Below are 26,156 nucleotides of genomic sequence, written 5' to 3'. Positions count from 1 at the left end.
AGATACTTCCTTGAGACATTGATTATATTTACACTAAATTTTTGTAAATCAATCAAATTTTTTAGAAACAATCCATAGTAGCAGAATTCTCAACCATTACACTGTATTTTGTTTGGTGCCCTCTTCAGCTTTACCTAATCTGAACTGTATGTACTGCAAGTCACTGTCTTCTTTGTCTGGATTTATCAATGGCATTTCTGACCTCAGATTTACAATGAGCAATCACAAGACAAGATCAAACAAGATACGGGGGAAAGAAATGGTGACATTGTCTTAGATCTCAATTGAACACTATTGAACCTGCAGTAGAAGCTTGGACAAGATTCTTCCCTTTGATCTGCTTTGTAATCATCTCTCTTGGAAAGGAGAAAGCTAGCCAAACTGGCTACATTTTGATGCACAGATATGCTGATTTTATTTCAAAGCAAACAGATCCAAAATTATTCATTTGTTTTGTTGTCATTGCTGGCTTATTGTTGGCTGTTCTGAAACAGAATGGCTACGGACAAGAAAAAAGATTTGGGGCCATTTTATATATCTGAAAATACAAACATATAGAAATTGAATGCTTGCAAATACATGTAAAAAAAACCCATAAAATACTGGGAAATAAAATTTAATTGGCTGAAATTATGAATGGTAATGAACCATAGAAAACAGGCTACATTTTGTACTAGTTCAAAAGCAAGATTTTTGGATAACAGTTCAACAGATGGTTATGCTTTTTTCAGTCTTGCACTTCTTGACTTGTTCATGGCTATATTTAAGTGTGAACATCAGTAAGAATACAAAGTGTCCTAATGGTGTCCATTGCTCCTTTTCATCTCTAACATTATGGCTCTGTAACCACAGCTCTATGGAGTTGCTGCTCTTCTTGTAACACTGACAGGAAACAAAAGGTCATTCTGTAGTGTCAGAGAAGGGAGGGAATGAGGAAGAAGGTTACACTTCCTTTCACTTTTTGGGTTGCATCCCAGTCCTTGGCTCCATACTGGTACTGTGAACTGTGATGCTGGAATCACAAAACTACATAAAATCTCAGCTTCCATTAAAAGCAAAACAAAATAAAATACAGAATATGCAGTATAAGAACCAGATCATAACTTACTATCTTATTATTAACTTATTCTGATACACAAAAAAAAGAGCCCAAAAATATTTAGGGGCTGTATTTCAAAGACAAAAACTCAAAATGCACTGTGAGAGGGGATATAAAAAATGCTTTTGGGTCACTTACAAATTTAAGCCTGAATCATGAGTTCAGTGTAAAATCAGAGGAGGGGAAGGCACTGCGACCATGTGATTGGAGCACTCCAAACACAAATACTTGGTATCTGGAGTAGAATTTGCCTCAACAGCTTGAACTGCATCTACATTTAATGTACCATCAGCAGAGCTCTTGACAGGACCCCACGCTGAATGCACAATTGCAATTTTTTAATATGAGAGACCATTACAATGTTTTCTCACAAGGCATCTTTCTAAAAATGATGCTAGAAAGCTGCTGCATGCCAAGAGCTGTGGTGCTGGTCCGAGGACAACAGCAGATAATGCTGCTTGCTGGGGTTTTGTTGTAGCATATCAGAGGTCACTCAGTATTCATGGCTCAGTCAAGAATAAGCACATTTCCATTCCTTTTTCTGAAATTTCCATTTCCCTTTTGTTCATGTGAAAAAGGTCAGTTTCTTATGTTTTTTTTAAATTGATCTAACATCACAGCCTCAACACAGACAGCAACATCACCGTTAGTCCAGCCCCAGCCCTGCCAGTACATCAGTTCGGCTAAAAGATACTGCATCAAAAATCTGAGCTGCAGGCTCATGGTAATGGTAACTATCGGAATTTAAGATCAGTGAACAAATATGTTATTTCCAGAATCAAGTTTAGAAAAATCACATACAAGCAGAAGGAATGTCTTTGCTCAAACTTATTTTGAGCAAACCTATAAACCATTGGCATAAACCTATAGCCTAACAATATTTGACCTCTAAAAAAGTAGAATGTCAAGCAGTTACCAGTTATCTCTGGTTCTGAGTTTGAACTTTTCAAGGTTTTTATGATTTCCATTTTGTTACTGTCTTTGTTGCTTTTTTTGTCCCTCTCTTTATTATTTTAAAATATAATCTCGCTTTTGGTGTTGCATTTGGCTAACTTTGTGTTTCATTTAAATCTCAAGCTATCTCTCCTTTTTTTCCTGAGCAGATTGGATGTACCTTGGATTCATTCCCTGATACACCAGTGGGTTGTGCTGCCATCCAGAGGAAATTTGACAGGCTGGAGAAATAATCTGACTACAACCTCAGCAAGTTCATCACAGTGAAGTACAAATTCTGCACCAGACACAGAACAACCCCAGACACCAGGTCACACTGGGAGTTGCCCAGCTGGAAGGCAAAAAAGAAGCTGGGAGTCAAGGTGGACACCAAGCTGAACATTGACAGCAATGGACCCTTGCCACAAAGAAGGCCAATCCTGGGCTGCATTAGGCAAAGTATCCCCAGAGGGTCAAGAGAGGGGATCTTTCCCTTCTGCTCAGCACTGCTGAGGCCATGCCTGGAGTGCTGCGTTCAGTTCTGCCCCTTCCCCAGATATGGAGACATGGAGTTACTGGAAAGAGATGCTGAAGGGACTGGAACAACTCTCCTGTAAAGAAAGACTGAGAGCACTGGGCCTGTCCAGTCTAGAGAAGTCTTGTGGTGATCTCATCAATGTGTATACATACCTGAAGGGGGCACACAAAGAGGACATTCTCTTTTCTGTGGTGTGCAGAGCCAGGACAAGAAGCAATGGGCATAAACAAAGACTGGAGGTTCTAACTGCATTTCTGTACCTTGTGGGTGATGGAGCACTGGCACAGGCTGCCCAAAGGCTGTGCAGTCTCCTTGTTGGAGATTTTCAAAAGCCACCTGGGCAATCTGCTCCATGTGTCCCTGATGGAGCAGCGGTTGGTGCAGGTGGACCCAGAGGTCCCTACCAGCCACAACCATTCTGTTCTGTGTGATTCTGTCCTAAGTCATCTAAAGATGTAAACATCATAAATACTAGACTAAGGGGCATGATGAGGAAGGCTTCCATCACAATGTTCAAAGCGTGGGTTCCTGTACTTCAAAAGATAGAGGCCCCACAATGTTAAGATGTAATTTCCTACCTACTAAACAAACTGCACATTTTTTCTACTGCTTTTTGCTATTCCTACTGTTTGAATTGGCCAAGAAGGCCAGTGGCATCCTGGGTTGCATTATAAAGGAGTGCAGCTAGCAGGAAGTGATCCTCCCCTATACTCTGTCCTGGTGAAGCATCTAAAATACTGCATCCAGTTCTGGGCTCCTAGGTTCAAGAAAGACAGGGAAATGCTAGAGAGAGCGTAGCAGAGGGCAACAAAGATGATAAAAGGCTTTGAAGCATCTTTGGTATGAGAAGAAGCTGAGAGACCTGGGGCTGTTCAGCCTGGAGAACAGAATAGCGAGAGTGGATCTGATAAATGTTTATAAATATCTAAAGTGCAAGAGGCAATTGGATGAGGCAAGAACAAGGAGCAATGGCCAAAAACTGGAACACATAAACTTCCCAACAAATATACGGAAGAACTTCTTTACAATGACAGTGACAGAGCACTGTAACAGGCTACCCAGAGAAGTTGTGGAGTCTCCTTTTATGGAGATATTCTGGACACTTTCCTGTGCAATCCACTGCAAGGAACCTGCTTTAGCAGAGCAGAGAGGTGGGACTCAATCATCTCTAGACATCCCTTCCAATTCCTAAAATTCTGTGATTCTGTATGAATTAACTTACCAATACAATGTGTGAACCCTAAGATCCATGTCTGTCCATCATCTATACAGACATTAAATCAGAAATAGTACTAAACAAAAAAAGAACCTGGTTCAAAGTAGCAAAAAATTTTGACTAAGTTCAAATGCGAACTTCAATGGAGTAACTACAGTCTTTCATACTCAGTTGCAAATTATCTCACCTATCTGCAACTAATTTTGACATTCATTCCTTATTATTAAGACTGACAGAGATAACATTTCTGTGCTGCTGCAGCTGAACTGATGTTTAAACTGCATTTTCCACCAAGAATGTTTGTAGGGTGACATGTCTGTTTTCAGAATCTTCTGAACATTTCCAGTAGAGATGCCTAGCTTATCAGGAATTACCAGAAGCTCATTTGAATGAACCTTTCTTGCTCCTTTAACTATCTCTTTTGAAGGCAGCAGGTTATCACAACTTCAAGGTGGTTTTTCAAATTTGAAGTTTCTATTCATGCTTAGATTACCTGATATTTTACAACTTGCATATTAATACAGTAAAACTTACATATCTTAAAACCGCACAAATCCCAAGTAATTGCATGTGCTGGTGTTATCAGAAACAAAACTAAATTTCCAAATTGTTCTTTCCTTTCACATTACATCTTTTCAGTGCCAACAGCATGAGGTAAAGACAAAATAGTTATCAACAGAACAAAACAGGTAAAAATGTGCACTGCGTAGATTTGGGAAAACTTAGAAACTTGGTTTAGAAAAATCCATTTCCATACATACATATATAAGCCAGAGTAAGCACTTTGGATTGAGAGATCCAAGTCCTTACATTTTTTACTCAGGCACACTTCCTGTCCACAATTTTTTTCCTAAATAAAAGCTTCAAACTGACCAGAATCATCAAAGCACACAGAACAAGCTAGCAGGCCAGTAACATGCTTCTCTTCAGGGAAACACTACATAGAAAAGTTGTTCTAGTAACAAGCAACAAGAGAAACATACTTTAAAAGAGATATCATCTAATTCAAAATCTAAGTGTAACTGAACAGTGACAATACATGGGGACTTGGTTGCCTGTAGTGTTCACATATGTATGTATGCAGAAAGAATTACACAAAGTAAGAAGATCCAAGTGCACTGTGTAGAAGGCTGGCTCATGGAAGAACGGGATTCAGCAGATCAAAAACATACTTTGAAGCAGACAATTCCTTAGCCAGAAATCTCATTCTTATGCCAGCTGGCTGCAAGGATCTTCAGTTGGATCTAGGTGTAGAACACAAAGCTAGTGTAGAACACAGATCTAGTGATGTTTGCAGAAGGACCAAAAGGAGCTTTAGGTGGTCATACTTAACAATGCACAGCAGGAATCCTGTTTCCAAAGCAAGTTTAATTAGCATTGCTGAAAATAGAATGGGCTCCTCACCAAAAAAAGAGAGAAGTGAAAATTCTTAGATATAATCATAGTTTCTCCTTTTCCTTTCCAGTTCAGCAGTTGGTATGAATTCATTAGACCACTAATGCTAGCACATTGAAGTGAATTGCATGCCATTTCACACCTTTGTAAAGCAGCTGTAAGCCTAATCAAGACATTTGAATAAAACTGAGTAGCATGTCCTTTTGCTCAGTGGAGTTCTTAGCTTCTTTTTCACATTTTTATTAATATTCTCACAGAGCAGGGGAAAAAAAAGAATGCACAGAAATGAGGTTATTATGTCAATGGCAATCATTTATTAACAATGATTACTAACACTTTAGTGCCTTGCAGGATATAAGACCAAGCTTACTGGTTCACATTATCAACTGATGCCTCCTTCACCAACCATGAATGCTTCTATTAGCAACCCAAACAGCTCAGGGACTGTGACCTGCCATTCTGCATCTCATCTCCCAGAATTCTTCACAAAACTGAGGCTGGGACACAGGAAAAGTGAAAATATAAACCTGACTCTAAGAGATAAGGCTCTCTTGTATAATTGATAGGACTGTTAAGAGGTTTTGAGATCTCTGGTTAGAAGGGACAGTAGAACTGCAATATAACTGCTCAGCTCGGTGGCCTGTACAAACATAATCTGCAGTGTTATTCTGTATGTTTATGGATAGATGTGTTTCTTCATAGGTCTGTCCTTTTGCAGCACTGGGCTGTACAAGATCTCTTACTTGTGTTTACCAAGTTCATGGCCAGCCTGTGCAGTTAAATATGGTGCAGAGGTGAATGAGCTAGTCTACCAGAACCATAGTTAGCCGTGGTTCTGGCCAACAGTGCACTTACCAGAACCCAGAGCAGGGAAATGCACTGAGATGCAGCACTTGAGATGATCATTACACTAACAGGGCCTTAAAATGAGGCATGGAACGTTTTGTGTGTATAGGCTAATAAGCATATCCACAAACACCAGAGTACTCTCAATTTTTCTGAAGGAAATTGCAATATTTCCTGTTATTTTATTGCTCCAACTTTGAAATGATTTTTACATTACACTTTTTCAGCTAACTCCTGGAAGAACAGGAACTGGTCCATAAAAAAACCTCTTGATTTTAGAAAGTAAAACACAGCATGTATAAAACAGTACAACAAAATATGTATAAAACAGAGTGTGTAGCACTGGAAATAATGGCCACACTTAAATTCACTACTTATATTTCACTTATGACAACCACCCCAAATACAATTATTCCAATGAAAACAATGTCCTGGTCATCTACCAAATTGTTAAAACTCACCTGAATCATTTTAGCTAACCAAGTTTTTTAACCTAGAATACAAAATAGGGGGAGAATGTCTATATAACCAAGATTTAATCCTGCAAAGAATCTTCCAGATTTATTATTCAAGCAATATGCCGATGCCAATATCTCCAGCTTTAACATTAGATGTTGGGCCTGATCTCAGGCAATTCTGCCATACAGATAAAAGAAGCTGCAGATTTTACATTAGTCTTAGACTGCTACGGGGAATACCCACTCCATCTAACTGTTTTCCCCACTTTCTTATATCTGTATATAGAATCCAAGTTGCCATGGGAGATGTGAAAAAGGATGAAGAGTCTCTGCTGCAGGAAGAAGAAAGAGATATGTAATGAAGGTTGGACTGAGATTAGACAGGGGTCTGGTGGGCTACATCACTGAAATATGGAGACAGGGTAAAGTGCATCACTCCTAGGGCTGGGAGAGTTGCCAACACTGTTTTTTTCTCCAGTGTCGAGTAGTCGCAGGAGAATTAGAAACATGAACATCCATAAGTACCTCTTTTCCTGCACTTAAAATTTTGATCCCATAGCACTTTGGATGACTAATCTGCAAAACAGGAAAGCCTGTCTCCTGACTGAAGTAAGAGATGCGGACAGTATGATGGTATTATATGCTACACTTACATTTTACTTAAACTTCAATGAAATTAATTTTTTGCTTTAAAATTTACATATTGTTCTTACTACTCCTTGGGTTTATCTGTAATGAATGAAAGTCCAAATACTGGTATGTTTTTCAGATGGTCCCTATAAAAATACTGTGTTCAATGTGACAATGACATTCTTTGCTTCCAGCATCTCCATCTGCTTGTCAGAACTCTTTCAGAGAAAGTCAGAACTTGCACTGAAGGAACTTGTGAGGGGAATCTGGCACTGTCTGTCTAGTTTTGATGAATCAAAGCAAAGGCCAATAATTCAAGCAAACTGCATTTTTTTGAACATGGAAGTTGAAACAAGGTTTTTTTTTAATAGAAAATCAATTAAAAAGTGCTTACTTTCTACTGTTTTCTTATACTCAGTAATCCACTTAATTTTTTCTGACAGTTGCGTGTAGCTGGAAGGTATATTTATATAAACAAAATCCACATCAGAAAGTCTAGAAAAAGCTTATCTTAGAACTAAGAGCCATGCATGTTGGAAGATTAGCACACTTTCTTTTTTTCTTGATAAACTTAAATGAAACATTACAGGTTTGCCTCAAAAAGCTGAATTTCCACCAAAACTTAGTTAATTTAGGGTGGATGGGGGAAGAGCAGTAGATGTAGTCTACCTTGATTTTAGAAAGACATTTGATACTGTCTCCCACGACATCCTTATAGCAAAGCTGAGGAAGTGTGGGATAGATGAGTGGACAGTGAGGTGGGTTGAGAACTGGCTGACTGGCAGAGCGCAGAGGGTCGTCGTTGGTGGTGCAGAGTCTGGCTGGAGACCTGTAACCAGTGGTGTCCCCCAGGGGTCTGTGCTGGGTCCGGTCTTGTTCAACATCTTCATCAGTGACCTTGATGAGGGGATAGTGGCCACCCTCAGCAAGTTTGCTGATGATACGAAGTTGGGAGGATTGGCTGACACGCCTGAAGGCTGTGCTGCCATTCAGCGAGACCTGGACAGGCTGGAGAGCTGGGCAGTAAGAAACCGGATGAGGTTCAACAAAAGCAAGTGTAGGGTCTTACACCTAGGGAGGAATAATTGCATGCACCAATACAGGCTGGGGGACGAGCTGCTGGAGAGGAGCTCTGCAGAGAGGGACCTGGGCGTCCTGGTGGATGACAGCTTGGCCATGAGCCAGCAGTGTGCCCTCGTGGCCAAAAAGGCCAATGGCATTCTGGGGTGCATTAAGAAGAGCGTGTCCAGCAGGTCGAGGGAGGCGATCCTCCCCCTCTACTCTGCCCTGGTAAGCCCTCATCTGGACTACTGTGCCCAGTTCTGGGCTCCCCAGTACAAAAAGACAGGGATCTCTTGGATAGAGTCCAGCGGAGGGCCACAAAGATGGTGAAGGGCCTGGAGCATCTCCCCTATGAAGAAAGGCTAAGTGAGCTGGGTCTGTTCAGCCTTGAGAAAAGACGACTGAGAGGGGACCTGATCCAGGTTTATAAATATCTGAGGTGTGGCGGCCATAGTGGTGAGGCCAGTCTCTTTTCAGTGGTACGTGGAGACAGGACGAGGGGAAACGGACATAAGCTGCAGCACAGGAAGTTTTGCACGAATGTGCGTAAGAACTTCTTCACGGTGAGGGTGACGGAGCACTGGAACAGGCTGCCCAGGGAGGTTGTGGAGTCTCCTTCTCTGGAGATATTCAAGTCTCGCCTGGATGCCTACCTGTGCGACCTGGTGTAGGGAACCTGCTTTGGCAGGGGGGTTGGTCTCGATGATCTCTAGAGGTCCCTTCCAACCCTTACAATTCTGTGATTCTGTGATTTACCCGATTAACACAACTAAGCCTGCATCATCAATCTCACCTTCATAATTTCCTTCATCTCCTGCCAGTTTCCAGCCCATGCAAGCACTGCCAGCAGTTGGTTGTAACTGCCACCTCTGGGGCTGTTAGTTACTGACCTTTGACATACCTTGATAAACTTTGAAAAACTGAACTTTGTAACGTGAGGTGTATCAGAAAACAAAAGACAGTGCCCTTCCAGCACTACAGAAAGGTCACTTTAGTAACCCCACGCTTAGCACTCTTCTTACCCCCTAGCCAGGCAATTCCCCTCTCTGGGGATTTGGTCCAATCACCAATTGCTCCTGATGGCAGTTCACACCCTGAGAAGAACTGTGGAGCAGTCAAAAGGAAGATAATTAGGTTCATAAAGAAAGCATACACTGAGAAGAAGGAAAGAGTTTTCAACAGTGAAGAGGCAAAGTAGGATCTAATATTCACCTCGCAATAGTTCTGCTCAACGTAATGCAAGAAATTCTCCTTATTCTATTCCAGGATTTTGTCAGTGTTTCATCTGAAAGCCCTAGAGGCAGAGCTATCTTGCTGTTAGAATACCAGGGGTTTAACTTTCATGCTGTACCACACTAAAACATAGGATGCTGTTGCTTATGAATCATTAAATATCTATCTGTGAAATGACTGAATCATTTGAGTTAAAACAGAAATCCCATCAGAGAAGAACAGCTGCAATGTGGTTAAAATTGTAAACATTGAGGTTTTAGAAAAATGACAAGGACAGAACAAAACATGCCATGTAATATTAAATCTGATGTCAGGTACCACTTTACAATAATGCCTCCATTAACAAATTAAACAAGATGCCTATGGCATTTTGGCAGAAAAAGTATGGGTTCCTTGTCCTTTTTTTGTTTGTTTTCCAAGTCTGACAACTTTCTAAGCCAAAACGGTAGCAAGAAAGATATCATTTATTATCTGACTGAAATTCTATCGAATCCAATGCTGTCAGCTACAAAGCACAAGTAAGCATGGTCCTCAGAAAGGAAAAACTTCTACTACACAAGCATTTCTATAACAGGCAGCATTTTATTACCGACCTAATCTAATTTGTAGCTTTGTCTGCTAAAGCTCTAATGTGCAATCGTTGTGAATAAAGGCTTGCATGCAGTTCCAGGTGAATAGATTTTTATGGAAAAGCCTGTAATATTTAATAAAAGTAACTTTTAGAGAGAACATTTCAGTAGAGCTATCCGTCAAAAGGAAGGACATACTTCTCTGGTAAAGTCATAAAAATGCTTCATTATTAATTATCATCTCCTACTCTAATTTTAGAGGCGTGCATGCTGAACTTAAGAAGTAATAGATGCATATGTAGAATGGTTATGCTTGAGTAATGATGGCCTATCCTTCTGCCTGCTTCTAATGGCAGAAAGTCATTAGCTGATGGCTTTAGATCAAATATAATACTTCAGTGGATCTCGGACAGGTAAGAAAGAAAACACAGCTAGTACATGCACGAATATCTAGAACTGCTCCACAAAATGCCTCCCTACCAAAAATTTTTAAAATTGTAACATTCTGTTGCACTATATAAAGTCAATAAATTAACTTCTAAAATGAAGGGAAAGATGAAATACAATATGCCAGATGAAATGAAAATGAAACAATTCAAATTTCTTCTAATTAGTTTTAACTGTGTTACAGATTGGATGCACTAAGATTTAGGGGTTTGTTAAACTGCCTCTAACCATTAGATCACAAACTCTTCCCAGGGATATCAGGGATATATGCATTTTACTGATCGTTGGCGAATTTTTCTCATGTGCTGGTAAAGGGTGTCTTTGTCTTTCTAATAGCTCTCTTTAGCAGACACAAGAGGCCACACTAGAAATCAAATGATGCAGGATATAAAAGCTTTTGCTTTAACTTTCTACAGAGGAAAGGAACATGAGAAGTGCTGGTTGGTGCTTCAACCACACGCATGAGCATCCTTGTCTCACAGCACAGAACTCCTTGCTCTTCAGACCCAGGAATATACTGGGAGGAGACACCAACATTGTGATTCTCATGGTGGATGGGATTGGCTTCCCATTTCTAATCTCACACTTCTTCAAAATAGGAATGCATGTTTACCTCTGAAGATCGTGCCTGTGAACCTCAATGTCCACAGGCAAGCATGAGGAGGAAAGTCCATAAACTTCCTTTTCCAGAGCTTTTTTTAGTCTGTTGGCTGCCTCTTCTGGCTAGTTAAATACGTTACATATTACCTTTTACATTCCTGTTACAGAAAAATGCTATGTCAATATCCCAACCTGCCATCACCAGGTAACAATACAAGACCAGCCACAGTCTGTGAGATCAAAGGTTCACCAATCTCCCTTCCAGTGCTACTGACCATAATGGACAATGAAAAATAAGAAAAAAGTACATAGAAACAATTATCCCAGTATATCCTCCTTGATTCCTTGACATCTTGGAATAGAGACTTCCAGAGTTGAAGGTTGCATTTCAAATGAACATGGGCTCTTCCTTCCATCCTTCCTTCCTTCCTGACTTTCTTCTGTTAGTTTACCAAATCACAGAAATCAATGTTCAAGTGCTGTTTTGAAAGCAATGCCTCTTATTTTATTATGTTGGTCAACAAAGTCAGAGGTGGATGTTGGTGGTACAGTAGTAGAGGCTGAACCTTTCTGCCAGTATTCCATTACATGCTGTTGCTGTGTGACAGATGGCAGCAGAGGGGCAGTATGACAAAATGGTGTCTGACATGGAAGTGCCAGTGGAACAGAGTTGTGTCATTGCATTCCTTCATGCCACTGACTTTAATTGATGCTTGCTGAATTTTTTTTGAGACCATACAGTGGATGTGAGCACAGTGAGGCAGTGGATGGTGCATTTCAGCAGCAGTGACAGTGGGTCACCTCCTCTGGTGCAGATTTTTACGAGCGTAGAATGCAGGCTCTTGTTCATCGCTGGCAAAAAAAATAGTGTTTTGTAGCTGAAAATTTGCTTGATCAAATTCTATTAGTGGGCTATTGTGCTCTTTTTATCTGTTGTAATTTCCATGGAAATAAATAGGAGGCATTACTTTCAGAGCGACCTACATACTTTTGTCATCCAAAGATAAGTAATGTGAAAATCAGTTTATTTTGTTTCTTTTAAGGAATTTGATGCTCCTGAATTTCTGATTGCAGTCTGTAAGTTCTGATCATCATCAACAGTGGCCAGAGAGAGTTAATATTTATTTCCTGTTTAACTTCTCCATGTTACTGGTGTTTTTATTTATTATTTCCCCTTGAACAGTTGCTTTTTCTAGATGAAATATTTATGTCTGGTACTGACTTCTAATGTATCCCTTTGGAGATGGGGTGGCCAGAATTTCACATGCTATGTCACTCACAGACTTGCACTCACCAAGGACTTATAAAATAAATGATGCTTACTGCTTTACTCTTTTCCTTTCCAAATAATTCCTAACTTTCTGCTTGCTATTCTTCACAGTGCTGAGCACTGTGATGCTCCAAGAGATGTGCCCATAGTCAAACCTCTCTTCTGAGTCAAATCTCTCTTCTGAGAAATAGCAGCCTCTCACCACAGTGAAATATGCATATTTAAGGTTTTTCTCATGTGTGTTACTTTCCAATACACTAGATTTCATTAGTCATTTTATCACACAGTAACACAACGCTGAGAGTTGTTTCTCTAACTCATCAGTACATCGACAAGGTACTGCAGTGCCTTCAGATTCTGGCCCCCTTCCATACTGATAGTGTCTCTGTGGAACAGCACATCTCTATGTAATTCTACTGATAATTACTCCCCATTGTAAATACTGATCCTTTATTTTTATCCATGATTCCTACCTTCAATTATTTTCTTTTTATTTCTGCTCTCAAGTAACCCCATTTTTTACTGCGGCAACAAGATTACTTCTCCTATGTATATTATGCATCTCAAAGAATGATGAAATCATTCTATATTTTCCTCTTGTAGCCACATAATTACTACTTTATTTTCAGCCAGCTTGACCATTACAGGAGATATGTTTCCTGGATGTATTCTCCAGAAATATGGAACCTCTTTTAAAAAACCATGCCATACCAAGCCGCTCTTATAGCATGTAAGTATATATATGTATTATATAAATTATAATTCATAATTTAGTCATTAGAAATCATAGTTCGGCGGTCCCTCATTTTGTTTTTCTTAGAACCTAGGTGAAAATTACCTTACCTTTCTGATACAAAACTATTTTATTGATTTATTCTGAAATCTATTCTACCAGCTCAGTAACTACAGAAGAGGCTGGATGATTACTGGAAAAGTCTTTGAAGTGAGAACTTCTTTGTATTCCATCACCAAGATTATCAACACAGAGATTCATTTGGCTTTATACTGTCACTTACTTTTCAGATTTCCTCATTCTGATTAGAACCAGTGCTCTCTGAAAGCATTCCTGTCTACACTACTTCCATATTTTTATGTCTTTTGTACATTATTTCTAAGAACATCTGCCTTATGACTTCACACTTATCACTACAGCAAGAATTTAAATTCCTTCCCATTCTCTGTACGCATACAAGATGTTCACTTTTTGAAGCACAGTTTTATTACCTTCAACAGCCTTATCACTTCCACTCTATGGTTAATCATGACCAAATTTGGGACATTTTTATTTGAGGAGAAGGGCAAGGGGAAAGAGGTGAAGTTTCAAAAACTATTTTATACATTTCGTTTGAACTTTTAATATGTTATCTTTGAACAGTTTGCATTCTAACTAAGAATCAGTCAACATAATTAGAAGATAACTGGACAACTGACTGTATCACAGATACATGAACTGTTCCAGTTTTAGGATTAAAACTTTACATTGAAATCACATCAACTGGATGCTATGTACAACCTGTCTTCTAAGACATTACAGGAAATCCCAAAATACTTATCTTTCTCTCTTGATTTCAAACTTTAAAAAGCTGTCCTTTGCCAATCTGTCATTCCAAAAACATCTCTATCTTGGTATTTTCCTTCTACAAAGTTTTTAACATGCTGCCAAAATGCTATATCAGTATGCTTGCTTGTTACTATGTATTCCATTTATCCTATTTTATTTTTGTATTAGACTTAATTTTTATTTGAATTATCATTTTGATGATCTCTAACTGTAGATTAATGTATTTTTAGGAGTTTTCTTGGCAGTTCTTATATCTACATTTTACCAATTTCTGGCTTTTCCTTTTCAGACATCCCAGTTTTCTTGGTCCTTAATTTCAAATGCCTGAAAGATTTCTAATATTGCTTCCATGGAATCCGCCTGTATCCTAAAAGTTAGACACTGAAAAGATAAAAGACTACTGTCATCAAATAAGAATAATAGTTTAGTTCTGTGATGCCTTTCATTTCTCAGTGAAGTCAATGTACATATATATATAAACATAAAAATAAAATGGAAGCAAAGCTTGCAAAATATGTTTAAATTCAGTTATTCTTAATGATGTCTACACAACAGTAGCACAAAGTCTAGGGTTAAAGGTAAAACACTACCTTGCAGTTCCCCTCTAACAAATGGAACAAATTATACAGAATTGCTGGCTAGAATTTTTCATATCCCTAGCACTGAATTTCACACTAATTTGGCTAAGTGTTTTTTTGGTTTTTTTTTTTTTTTTTTTTTTTTTTTGGTCTAAAGCAACACATAATTGGCTTCAACCAGCCTTAAGCAGTTCTTTTGTAATTATTTAAAAAGACTCTACCTCATCTAAGTTGAAAAAAACTGAGTTAGCTGGGAAATAATTAAGTGCATATTCTTCATCTATAAGTTAAAGTTTATTTTTTATTATAATGGAATTATAAAGAGAGGGAGAAGGCTTAAGGATGAAGAATTAATGTGTTTCTTCTTTTATGTTGGAAGCCTTGATGCTTTATTATACTGTGTCAATCTATAATTGCTCTTTCAAATGTGAAAAATACAAAAGTAAATGATTAAGATTCTTTCCCTATTTAATGATGCATGAGGGCATCTACCCTACAACCCCAACTTCAGTAAGTGGTATTATAAGCACTTTTCCAACATTTGGTTCACAGAAAAGCTCCCATTAAAATGTTTCATTATATTTAACAATTTAAAGCATTTCATTAATCAGAAGCTGTGAAGTCAGTGGGGTTGCAGTGCTTAGTCTCCTCAGCATGGTGAATGAAAGAGAAGAGCTGCATGCCAGTAGAAGATGCAGCACTGCAAAATGCACTTGAAAAAAAAATGCAGTAGGTAAAAAGCAGAAACAAAGAAAATACAACCACAGATACTTGCCAAAAAAAGATAAAACCTTTTCCAACTCTTTTTAAACCAAGGTTCATTTCTGTATCACCTGAAGATCTACACCTTCAAGAGACTTTCTGAAAAGTCAACCATTTGTGCTGCCCATGTTACTTATGGTTGATCTTGTTGTTCAGACTGCTTATCTCTTCCTGGGACCAAAGACGCAAGAAGCTTGGATGCTATCTACAGCTGACAGCTCATACAGTGAAGCAGTCAAAAGCCCACGGTAGATGCAACTCTCTGAAAATGTGGAGGCAGTAGAGGAGGTTTGAACAGCACTTCACAATGCATCTTTAAAAAGTGGTGTCAACAAAATGAGCATCAGCTGGGAAGTAGCCATAAACCTCCTTTTGGCAATATTCATCTCTTCAGAATCCAATCCAACTAGGAAACTATAAAACTGTCTTGCAGAAGTTTTAGGAGCAAACTTGTAAAAACCTGACATGGACAGCACAAAGACCTGAAGGATGGGAGACATCACGAGATTCACAATTTGAGGCATACCTATCTTTCAGTCACCACAGTCTTCTAACCATTCCAGTTACAACAGAACAAGCAATGTCATGTTTACACAAGCTGAAAAAACTTGCTAGAAGTCAGCACAAGGAGGAGGGGTGACTTTGACCACAGCTCCCACAACCACTAAAATTCATACATTCAAGATTCAAAATGAGCTAAATCTGATCATAGCCCCTTTATGATACTGGCATGAGGATTCTGTAAGCTTTCACGAGAGAACATGGAAGTCATTTCCTTGGTGAACAAGATTTGGTGGTGACAAACCAGCAGAAATATGCGGCACAGTCTATCAACAGATAGAGTGAATCCCAGCTCTTCCTGTCCTTCTCCGCTACAATTCTAAGGGAGTTGAGAAACAAGAAAGAACTTCCTGCTCCAACAGGAGACACCAGTGCATGGCAGTTTATGCCAGCACATCTCCTTCTCCTGATTCTCCAGACAAGAGCACTCCACCATTCCCAGAATCTCAGTCTTCGCAGGAACTGAGGAAGAAAGGAAATGCTCCCTCTGGAGGGAAGATGACTTCCTGACGCAAGAGTGGAACTGGGACTGTGGAGGGGGATTCTGATGATTCTCCCAAAGAAACTAAGCTACCAAATGAGTTTTAAGGACAAGAAAGATCTCGGGAAGAGACCCCTCAAGTCTTGAAACAAGCTTCTCTTTTTTAATGGAAAACAATACTAAAGCTATTGCTCAACAAATGCTGCCTAACTAAACACCTACGTTGAAACTTGACCTAAGCATGTTGATTGTCATTATGCTTGTCAGAGACAAAGTGTGCATCTCCTCTCATCCTATAACAATCATCTATAAGAGGCAAAGAAACACACCCTAAGAAGACATTTCAGTCAGTCCTTTGACTGTAAAAAGAGCCTTGGTTGATGACATTTACATTTCACTTGCCCAGAATTAGATGACACAAACCCGTCTCTCAGTGCCAGCCCAACTCAGCCAGATCTCAAGGGCCTCAAGATGTGGCACTTGCATTGTTGGAGGAAGGCAGCTCAGTTATACCACTGCTTCTGAATGGTGGAACCATTCCATGTTTCAAACAGACTGTTTCAAGGTCTTAATTCTGTCTCCCAGCTTCAAGTTCTGAAACTGGAAGAGAACAGGAACCAGGTGGAATAAATCTCCTTCATGCACTGGGGTTATTAACTGATAGCTAAGATAGCCCAAAGGGATCTGTGGCTACTGACTGAACTGAACAGCTCTTCCTCATCAAATTAGAATAGGGATTAGTCATCAGAGAGTTTTGCTTCCTTTCTCACTAATTCACTTTCTGCAAAGCCAATACCAGTCTGGAATCTTTTCCAATATATGCATTTTTCACATTTATTTTTCTTTGCTTTAGGCAATGGAAGAAGGAATGAATGAAACAAAAAGATGCCATGAAGCCAGTAACCGTCCAGCAGCAGCGGTATAGCTGTCAAGACAGAACTATCTCACAACCTCAGAGTTTGGAAGCTTCATTGCATAAAATTAATTTAATCCATCAGAATGAGATCTTTTTTTTTTTTCCTTCATTCTTGAGAATGTCATGCGTAAAGCTCATTTTCCTCATCCACAGGAAAAAGAAAAGCCCACTTGGCAAACGCAAATCTTTTATAGGAAATGATTGGTATTGATTTTCAAATGTACTGAGTAATGTCAAATCTTTTCCCACACAATAAAAGCCTTTTACTTCTCATATTGAGTTTTCAGTTATCACTCGGGAGTGACCCTGTAATTGCTAGATCACTGAATATGGTGCCTACAGTTTAAGCGGACGGAATCAGTCCTCTAACATATGGCTGCAAAACAGTTCACATCTTCCACAGTTCAAACACACCAAAGATACATAATACATACTAAGAAGAGGTTACATGCAAATGCAGACAGATGAACCCTGAAAGGCACTTTCCATTTTGACTGTCCTAGCCCTGAACAGAAGTTGATGACTGTGAATGCACTGCAATAACTTAAAGTAATTGTATAAAGAATGCTTCCAATGGTTTTACATGGTATTAAATTCACAGGATTAAGAAAAGTTTGAATTGCTTACTTTTTAAAATGCAGAACATCTAAAATACATTGCTTTAATTATTTAAAAGTCCTTCAGTTGCTCAAACTAAGTCACTTTAATTTAGAAAGTCTTTTGAAATCTGCATAGTTTTAAAATTCAACGAACTTTTAAAATTACTCTAAAAATTCCTTCTCTAGATACCAATTCTTTCATTAATTAAAAGTATATTTCATTCTAATTGTTCTAAATGCAGTTTTCAGCTAAGAATGCCTGTTGCCCATGCCCCTTTTGATTTCAAGAGTAAAAAGACATAATAACTGAATAATTTTTGTTATAACTTCATTAAAAGAAAAAATGCAGTATTTGGAAAAAAAAAAAAAAAGAAGAAAAAAAGGAGTTTGGAAGTCCAGAACTCCTACCCTCTCCTATCCACAAGAAATGCACATCACGAGAGTATCAGCGTGAGCTTCCCCATGCTGCTCTGTCTGATGTTTATGCATTCTAACCCTGTTCTTGAAAACTAAGCCTCTGGAAGTGAAGTTTACAGGATGGATGATTGAGGAAAGTTCTGTTTTTCTTCAATAGCATTAGCTTTTTGCTTGTAGTCTGAAGGGACTATTCTGACTACCTAGCTAGAGGTTTAATATGCTACTTCCTTGCAAAAACACAGGTTATTTCTGATCAAATCCAGGATGCCTTTGAGAAATCCTTCCAATTTTGGCTTTAAAAAAAGAGTATTTATGAAGTACAGTCAAGTTCCCACTTACTCCTCTTTTGGGTGAGTTGAATAGACTTCAGACCTATTTAAAGCAGGTTTTCTAGGTATTCTTGAGCTGCAAACAATTCATAGTGTTTGTAGCATTCCCTTCTGAAAACCCTCCATCTTCTCAAGATCCTGCCTGCAGGGCTCACTTTAGATCTAGACAATCTCAGTAATTAGTTTCCTGTTCCCAAACCCAAGAAAATTATAACTTCTGTATTTCCAACTGGCACTATCTTGAGCTTGAATTAAAAAACTAAACTCAGCATTATATTAGCAGCTCAGTTGTATTATCCACTGGATCAGATAATTTTCATTCACAGTGGCTACATTATGGGATACAGCACATCCCTCCTATGCCTCTCTTGAGAGGGAACTGCATTCTGTTTTCCTCAAGTCATTTAATTACATTAAAATGTAAATATTGCTTCAAGACAACCTGTATGTCATACAAAAAAGATAATGTAAGTAACTACTCTGCACTGCTACTTACTGTTAACATGATAGAACAATCTGTACACGATGTACTGACTATCAACAATGGTGGTGGAAACTTTGTGTTCCAGTTGTAACTATAAATATTGACTAAAGGGAATTAAACCAGTTACTTTAAAAATGACTAAATTAGCAGCCTTCAGTTAATTAAATACGTTCTATCTTTGCTGACCTGAAAAAGCCTAATAAAGCTCCACATAAAACTTACTATAGAACTACTAAAAAACTGTTAAACATTACAGTCACTAAAAGTAAGTTGTAAGGACTACTAAAGACAATGCAAACATATAGTCTCCTAGATCTTTTTTTTTGCTCAGAGACATGATTTAGTATAGGGTTGCTAGAGTTAGGGTAGTATGGTTAGATCTTGATTGGACTTAATGATCTTTAAGGTCTTTTCCAACCTGAGTGATTCTATGATTCTATAATTCTATGATTTTAGTAGTTTTGTGATACAGCTATTGCATATGAAAACTCATAGAGTCATTTCTGGTCAAAACCTCATATAATACAGATTGCTTGCATGTGTAATCTTGAAAATCAGCTACATCATTCTTCTGTAAACATTAAGTTGTTAGATGACAACCACTTGACAGTTCTAGGCTCTGAAGATTACTCACCCTTGAAGGTCTCAATGCAGTATAAATTACTGAAAAATGAATCCCTCGTTCCTGCAGATCCCTGGTCAGTCTTCCAATTATTTTGTCTATAAATAGAAACATGTATAATTTAACAAACGCTGTATGCTGAGGAAGATATAATCCTACATTAGTCAGCAAAATAATGAGCTAGATGTTTAAGCTTATTTAGTTTATTTATGTAATTTAGTTTCTAGTACCATTCATGTGTCAATAGGTACAAATGGGATAAGGCGTATTCAGTGTCCTGAAAAATGAACAACTCAGTGAGACAATACAAAAACAAATACGTTAAAGCTGTTCAGAAAAAAAGATATGTAGCTTTGAAGCTGACAAGTAAATACAAGGAAAATAATACCTGAAACATAGAAGTTTGAGAAATTCAATGCAAGAGAAGAATAAATCCATCAAAAGATGAGAGCACAATGCATATCCTGTCAGTCAAATGGCCAGTTAATAAATAAATAATTAATAAAGCTGAACTAGTACCAGGCTGTGAATTACAAAGCACACAGAACAACAGATCACTGAGAAGCAATACTCAAAATAGCAGCAGTACTTAGTCTGGGACATGATATGTATAATATTGGCAGTGACATTCTTTTTTCTTCAATGGATTTAAAGCCTGATTCTGTACTCTCAACAGAGAGAAAACATTCTCAACAGAATGGAAAATTTTGCTGTTGACTACAGTGGATAGCAAGATAGAAATGCACTGACATATTTCTGAAAAAGGAAGGAAAATCAAATAAGGAAGAGAGGACCTTTCAGTGTGGTCCAAGAAACTGCGCAGAAAATTCACTTTTAGCTCTGAAATGACAAGTAGCTGTGACAAATACTTAGAATTAGTAAATGTTTTCAACTTGCATGCAGAAATATTAACATCTACTTATCATGAGGAACATAACAATTGTGATTCAAGAACTGATATTACAATTGCCATTAGAACTCAGAAAGAAATAAGCCAACAGACTGACACAGACTGTTTCTGTGCCATTCCACTACTCATCCACGTAATATTCTAGTGAATGGCTATTACACAGCCTCTACAAGCAGGTTTCTCAGATTACAACATTACACTTTACAGAAATTATATTTTATTTTCACATATTGGAAGTGAAGCTTATATTATTAGCCTTTTAAACCTCTTTAACTTACAGAATCACATAGACTCCATAATTGCAGGGTTTGGAAGAGCTTTCTGGAGATCATCTAGTCTAACAAGCTACTAAAGGAGGTTCTCTAGAGTAAGTCACACAGAAAAGCGTCCAGGTAGGTTTTGAGTATCTCCAGAGAAACAGATTCCACAATCTCCATGGACAGCTTGTTCCAGTGCTCTATCAGCCTCAAAGTGAAGAAGTTTTTCTCATGCTCAGATGTGCCCTTTGTGTCTTGTCCTGTCGCTGAGCACCACTGCTGGCCCCATGCACTTGAATTCTGCTCTTCAGATATTTGTAAGTGTTGACAAGGTCCTCTCTCAGCCTTCTCTTTTTTAAGCTGAACAGCCTCACATCACAAGTCACTCAGCTTTTTCTCATACGGGAGATGCTCCAGGCCCAACATCATCTTTGTAGCCTTCCATGGACTCACTCTAGTAGTTCCCCTTCTTTCTTGACCCAAGGAGCCCAGAACTGGACACAGTACTCCAGATGAGGCCTCATCAAGACAGAGAAGAGGGGAGAATCACCTCTGCTGACCTGCTGGCCACGCTTTTTTAATGCATTCCAGGATACCACTGGCCTTCTTGGCCATAAGGGCACGCTGCTGGCTCACGGAAAACCTGTTGTCCCCCAGCAAACTCAGGCCATACTCTGCTGAGCTACTTTCCAGTAGGTCAGCCCCCAAAATGTACTGACGCATGGCGGTTATTCCTACACAGGTGTGAGGCTCTACACTTGCCCATGTTGAACCTCATCAGGCTCCTCTTGTGGCCTTCTTGTGTGTTAACCACTCATCTTGGATTTGTCTCATCAGTAAATCTTCTAAGGGTGCATTCTATCCCTTCATTCAGCCAACAAAGAAGAAACTGAACAAGATGGGACCCAGTACTGACCCCTGGGGAACACCTCCAGCTACCAGCCTCTAACTGGAAATCATGCCACTGATCACAACCATCTGAGTTGTGAATATGGCTTCCTGGCTGAGTAAAATGCCTAGCTTTTGTGAAAATGTAAGTATTACTTTTTATGTAAGGTTGCATAACAGCTTGGTTGCACGCTGATTTCCTCATGTCAGTCAAGAATCATACCTGTGTAAAGTTTCCTATCTAAAAAATTATCATTAAAAACATCTACTATTAAATAAGAAGCAGACTTGGTCAGAAAATCAAATGCCTATACACTAATAGTGAAATTATACTGGGTGTAGTTGTCCAAGGAATTACATAATGTAGATCAGTATGCAAATCTACATGCACTGAGGGTAGTTCATCAGAAATTCTCAGCAGCCTCAGCCAGAACTTACAGGAAGAAAAATACTGCATTGAGAAATGCACAGATTGTGGGGCTTTTTCTTCCATTAAAACAACTGATTGCCTTATGAAATAACACACTATTTACATTTTGCTTCACTAAGGAGCTACATGTAACTATAGTTACTGCTAAAATCTACAACTTTGGCCTTTGGGAAGATTCTAGATGAAATTTCTTCATTCATTCACAGGAAAATTGAAATAGATCTTTGGTTTTATGTGATCAAGATTTTTCCAAGCCAGATACCTTGCTAATGAAGTATTTGCAGATCTCCCAAGAAAATGGTCAAGATTTGTCCATCCTATCTTGAAGTACTGAAACTGCTTGCCTACATGGGAACATTGGTTAATCCAGCCTCCTTCTGTAGTGGAAAAAGAGGCATCTCCAGATGATGATATTAATGTTAGAGGCATTTTAGAGTGATATTATTGCAGGTATGCCAGTATGAATCAAATAAACACTATGTAGGTCTATGAATGTGAAACAGTTTGTCCAGGATAACTCTCTGCAGTTAGCTTAATTGCATGCTATGCTCTGGTGGAAGGATTAAACCTTTCCATCTTATTGAAGACATGTCCCCTGAATTTCACCAGGGACAGGATTAATGCTGTTATTAATTTCTAATCTACTTTACTTTCGTTGCATGCTTTTATACATGGATGGAAAGGATAGAGGAACTGAGAAGCAATGTTCTGGAAGGAGAAAAGGAAAAAGAAATAAAGAATATACACTGTGGATAAGAGGGAAAGAAAAGAATAGAGCAAGATGGAGGGAGAACGGGAGAGGAGAGAGTGGAAAAAGGGATAAACTAAGAATCAGAGCAGAAAGAAGAATACACACAAAAGAATTAAAGAGCCACATCTTACACACAGAGTCACAAGCAGCTTTGACATTAATTCTGAGGTACGCTGCACACAACAGGTAAGACTGATAAGGCTTAGTTCAACCTTCTCCTGAGCAGAGAAACATTTAGGAGAACTGGCAAAACCTGAGTAACAATCTCAAACTATTTCGTGCAAATGAAAGAAAGAAATACTGAAAAGCAGCACACACATGCACACACACACACAAAAAAAAAAACAGAGCCAAAAGCGAGAAGAAATGTACAGTCTGGCTGAGAAAGGATTCATTCTCTAAAAACCTTGTTACAATAAAAAAAGAAAAAAGGCAGAAAGAAATAGTATTTCTAGCAACTGTTTTATAGAAATTACCCAATATCTCTCTATCTGTGCATGTATGAAGGGACAGACTGGAAATAATTCTGAATCTGCAGTACTTTAAGCAGGTTTGAATTCTGAATTCCAGTTTGGATTTTGTAATGAGTCTCATTTTAATGATGTGTTAAAACTCCTGCTTATTCTAGCTTCTAGAGTGCTCAGAACCGCACATTTCCTTTGGGCAGAATCTGAGCCCATTTGCTCTGTCTGACAGAGATTGCTGTCTGCAGTGAGTAAAACAGCAGGAGAGATTTCTCTGACGTCTTATTACAGCAGATTTTAAAACCCTCTATAGCAGAAAGGAATTAAGTTGATGTGACAAACACAAGAGTCTTTGTGAACTTCCAGGCAGCATAATAGAGATCTGCCCTCATTTACTATGGGTTTACAGTTAACACTGTTCAAAAATTACAAGCAGCATTGTACCAGTTAACAATTCTCTTGTCATATTACAGGCATGTGACACACAGTATTTTTGGTTGCTTATCCAGATAGTGTTAGCAGCACTCACTCCATAACAAACACCAATAACTCACGGCCTTGCAAGCCCTTATGACCTTGACACATGTCCTGGCAACAGTATTCTGCAAATGGCTATGCTCAAGCTGCAGCAAGTGCTTGGACACCCACACCTGCCTGACCACACGATTTGGGACCCTTCTCTGGCAGTTTTGCAATGACCCACCCGAGTCTGTCCTTTCCACTGCATAGACTTCAAGTAGGATAACTTAAAGGAACTACAGGTCAGCAACTTGCACGTCAATTAAAACTTACTGCTGATGATATCTGCAGGTTCTACTCAGCAATGTTCAATGGCCGATTTGGCAGATGTGACAGAACGTGAGTATTTAGCCAACACTATCACTTTTCTAGAGCATAACTGCAACTCTGAACACAGTGTGAAGATTTTGCACTTGGCCATATGAAGCAGCACATCTTCCACAATCCACACACCTTTTTCCTGACAGCAGGTAGTTGACACTAACCACAAAGCTGGTACAGCCTGTCCTGCATCATTCCAAAGGTCTCCCATTAACTTTACTGTTCCGAAACAAAAGCAGCCTGAAGCCGGGGCTGGGAGGCCTGTTCTTGTGCTTTTACAGCTGATGAAGAAAATGTCCCATAAAAAAGAAGGTAATGTTTAGCCAAGGCCAACATTAAGCCAAAACTTTTGGAGACAAGAAGGAAGAATTGAACAGTAATGGTTTTAAACTGAAAGTGGGTAGATTTAAAATATTCTGAAGACATTCCTTACTTAGAGGCTGGTGATGCACAGAAATACGTTGTCCAGAGAAGCTGTGCATGCCTCATCCCTGGAGGTGTTCAGTGCTGGGTTGAATGGGGCCCTGAGCAGGCTGATCTGGTGGGAGGTGCCATGCCCATTGCAGGGATTTGGGATGCCTATGGCAGAGGTGAATCATCACCACATTTCAGGGCACAGAGATGTATCCATTTCAGTGGATTTTGAATTACTCAGTACTTCAACAGGATGATAATTGGCTGCTTATAGGTACGTAGATGGCAGAAAAAGCTTTAAGCAGTATTACAACAAAATCTGGAAAAACCAGGAAATACAATCTGTTCAAGCAAAAACAGGCTTAAGTGGTGAAATGTTTGCTATGTCCTGGCTATATTGCTTACCATTTTCAGCAATTGCTTCCAGGGTGGAAATCTCATTTAAATCACTACAAAGAAGTGGGAGAAAGATAATTAAATTTTTTTGCTATACAACAGTGTGAATCAGAAATGTATACAGGTACATACTAATCAGCATGTCACTTTCGGCAGACTACAATGTTTTTTCATCTTTTTCTCATATCCTCCTTATGAACTTCTCCTTCTGCAAAGCAGTTCATACGAGGACCACATCTTTAGCTGATTCCTCCAAAACCTCAGACTTCTTTAGCTGCAGAGAAGACAGATTACTGATCTTCCTTTGACCATTCTCTCCCCAGATTTCCTTATATTTGATGGTGTTAATCTAGATCAGCTCCATGACCCACACCCAGTGACCAGGAGTGCTCTATACCAAACAGCCCCAGCGGTGTAAAAGCCCCGCAGGTAACAGCCAGGCACTAGCACTCACCTGAAGGGACAGACTCTACCTCCATTAGGCAGCAGTTGTTACAGGTCAGGAAACAGGAAGCTTTATAGCCTTCCTATTCCTTTAAGATTGATGAAAACTAGTTTCATTATTCATATTAAATTCTAGGATGCTTGGATGTTTATTTGTTTATCTTTCCTGCCAGTTCTTTGACCTCTGGAATGTCTTCTAGCAATTAATTCAGCAGGTTAATCACATGTTGCATAAAATAATTCAGCTTTTCTGCTTAAAGAGTGCTGCCATTTAGTTTATTAGTTGTCCCTTAGTTTATTAGTTGTCCCTTTGTTCTCATATAATGAAGCAGACAAAACAGTAACGCCTGACTGACTTTCTCAATGTAATTCAGTTATTATACCTCATCAGAGGACATTAAAAAACACTGAATTCACATTTGCTGGAAAAATAACTTTGTTAACTCTGTAAACTACTCTTTGAATTTTTTAATTTCCTGAACACAACAGATATTTTCAAAAAGCAATAAAAATCTTGCATACATTTGGGTCAATGTGTTTGTGACAAGGTCCTACCTGGTAAGTGGTTGTAGCTGAATTACAAGTAAGTTTGGTTTAGATGTATTCACTTCCAGATGAGAGATATCAAGATTTGTCAAGTTTTTCAAATTCCAATCTCCTGATGCCTGAAGAAAGCTCAAAAGATCCCTGGTAGCCTTGCAATCAACAGCAGGCAAAACTAAAGATGAAGGAGAAGACTGAAGAATTTCCTGTAAC

The 26,156-nt window shown here is 38.8% G+C and overlaps 1 protein-coding gene across 1 annotated transcript in view; it reads right to left on the bottom strand.

The window, feature by feature from the left end:
* LOC100541182 (V-type proton ATPase subunit S1) overlaps positions 1-26,156 on the bottom strand; it is a 55,173-nt gene that overhangs the window by 13,355 nt on the left and 15,662 nt on the right. Inside the window, exons 4-6 of the mRNA XM_085218494.1 lie at positions 25,956-26,149; positions 24,966-25,009; positions 19,619-19,704 (exon numbers count right to left, since the gene is read on the bottom strand). Of these exons, the coding sequence (XP_085074620.1) occupies positions 19,619-19,704; positions 24,966-25,009; positions 25,956-26,149 (324 nt within the window). The remainder of the gene's footprint in view (positions 1-19,618; positions 19,705-24,965; positions 25,010-25,955; positions 26,150-26,156) is intronic.

This window comes from Meleagris gallopavo, chromosome 1 (assembly GCF_905368555.1).
Source record: "Meleagris gallopavo chromosome 1, MGAL_WU_HG_1.1, whole genome shotgun sequence".
Classification (NCBI taxonomy): domain Eukaryota; kingdom Metazoa; phylum Chordata; class Aves; order Galliformes; family Phasianidae; genus Meleagris; species Meleagris gallopavo.
Note: the sequence above shows the minus strand (reverse complement) of the source record. Positions and strands in the feature narration are given on the sequence as shown.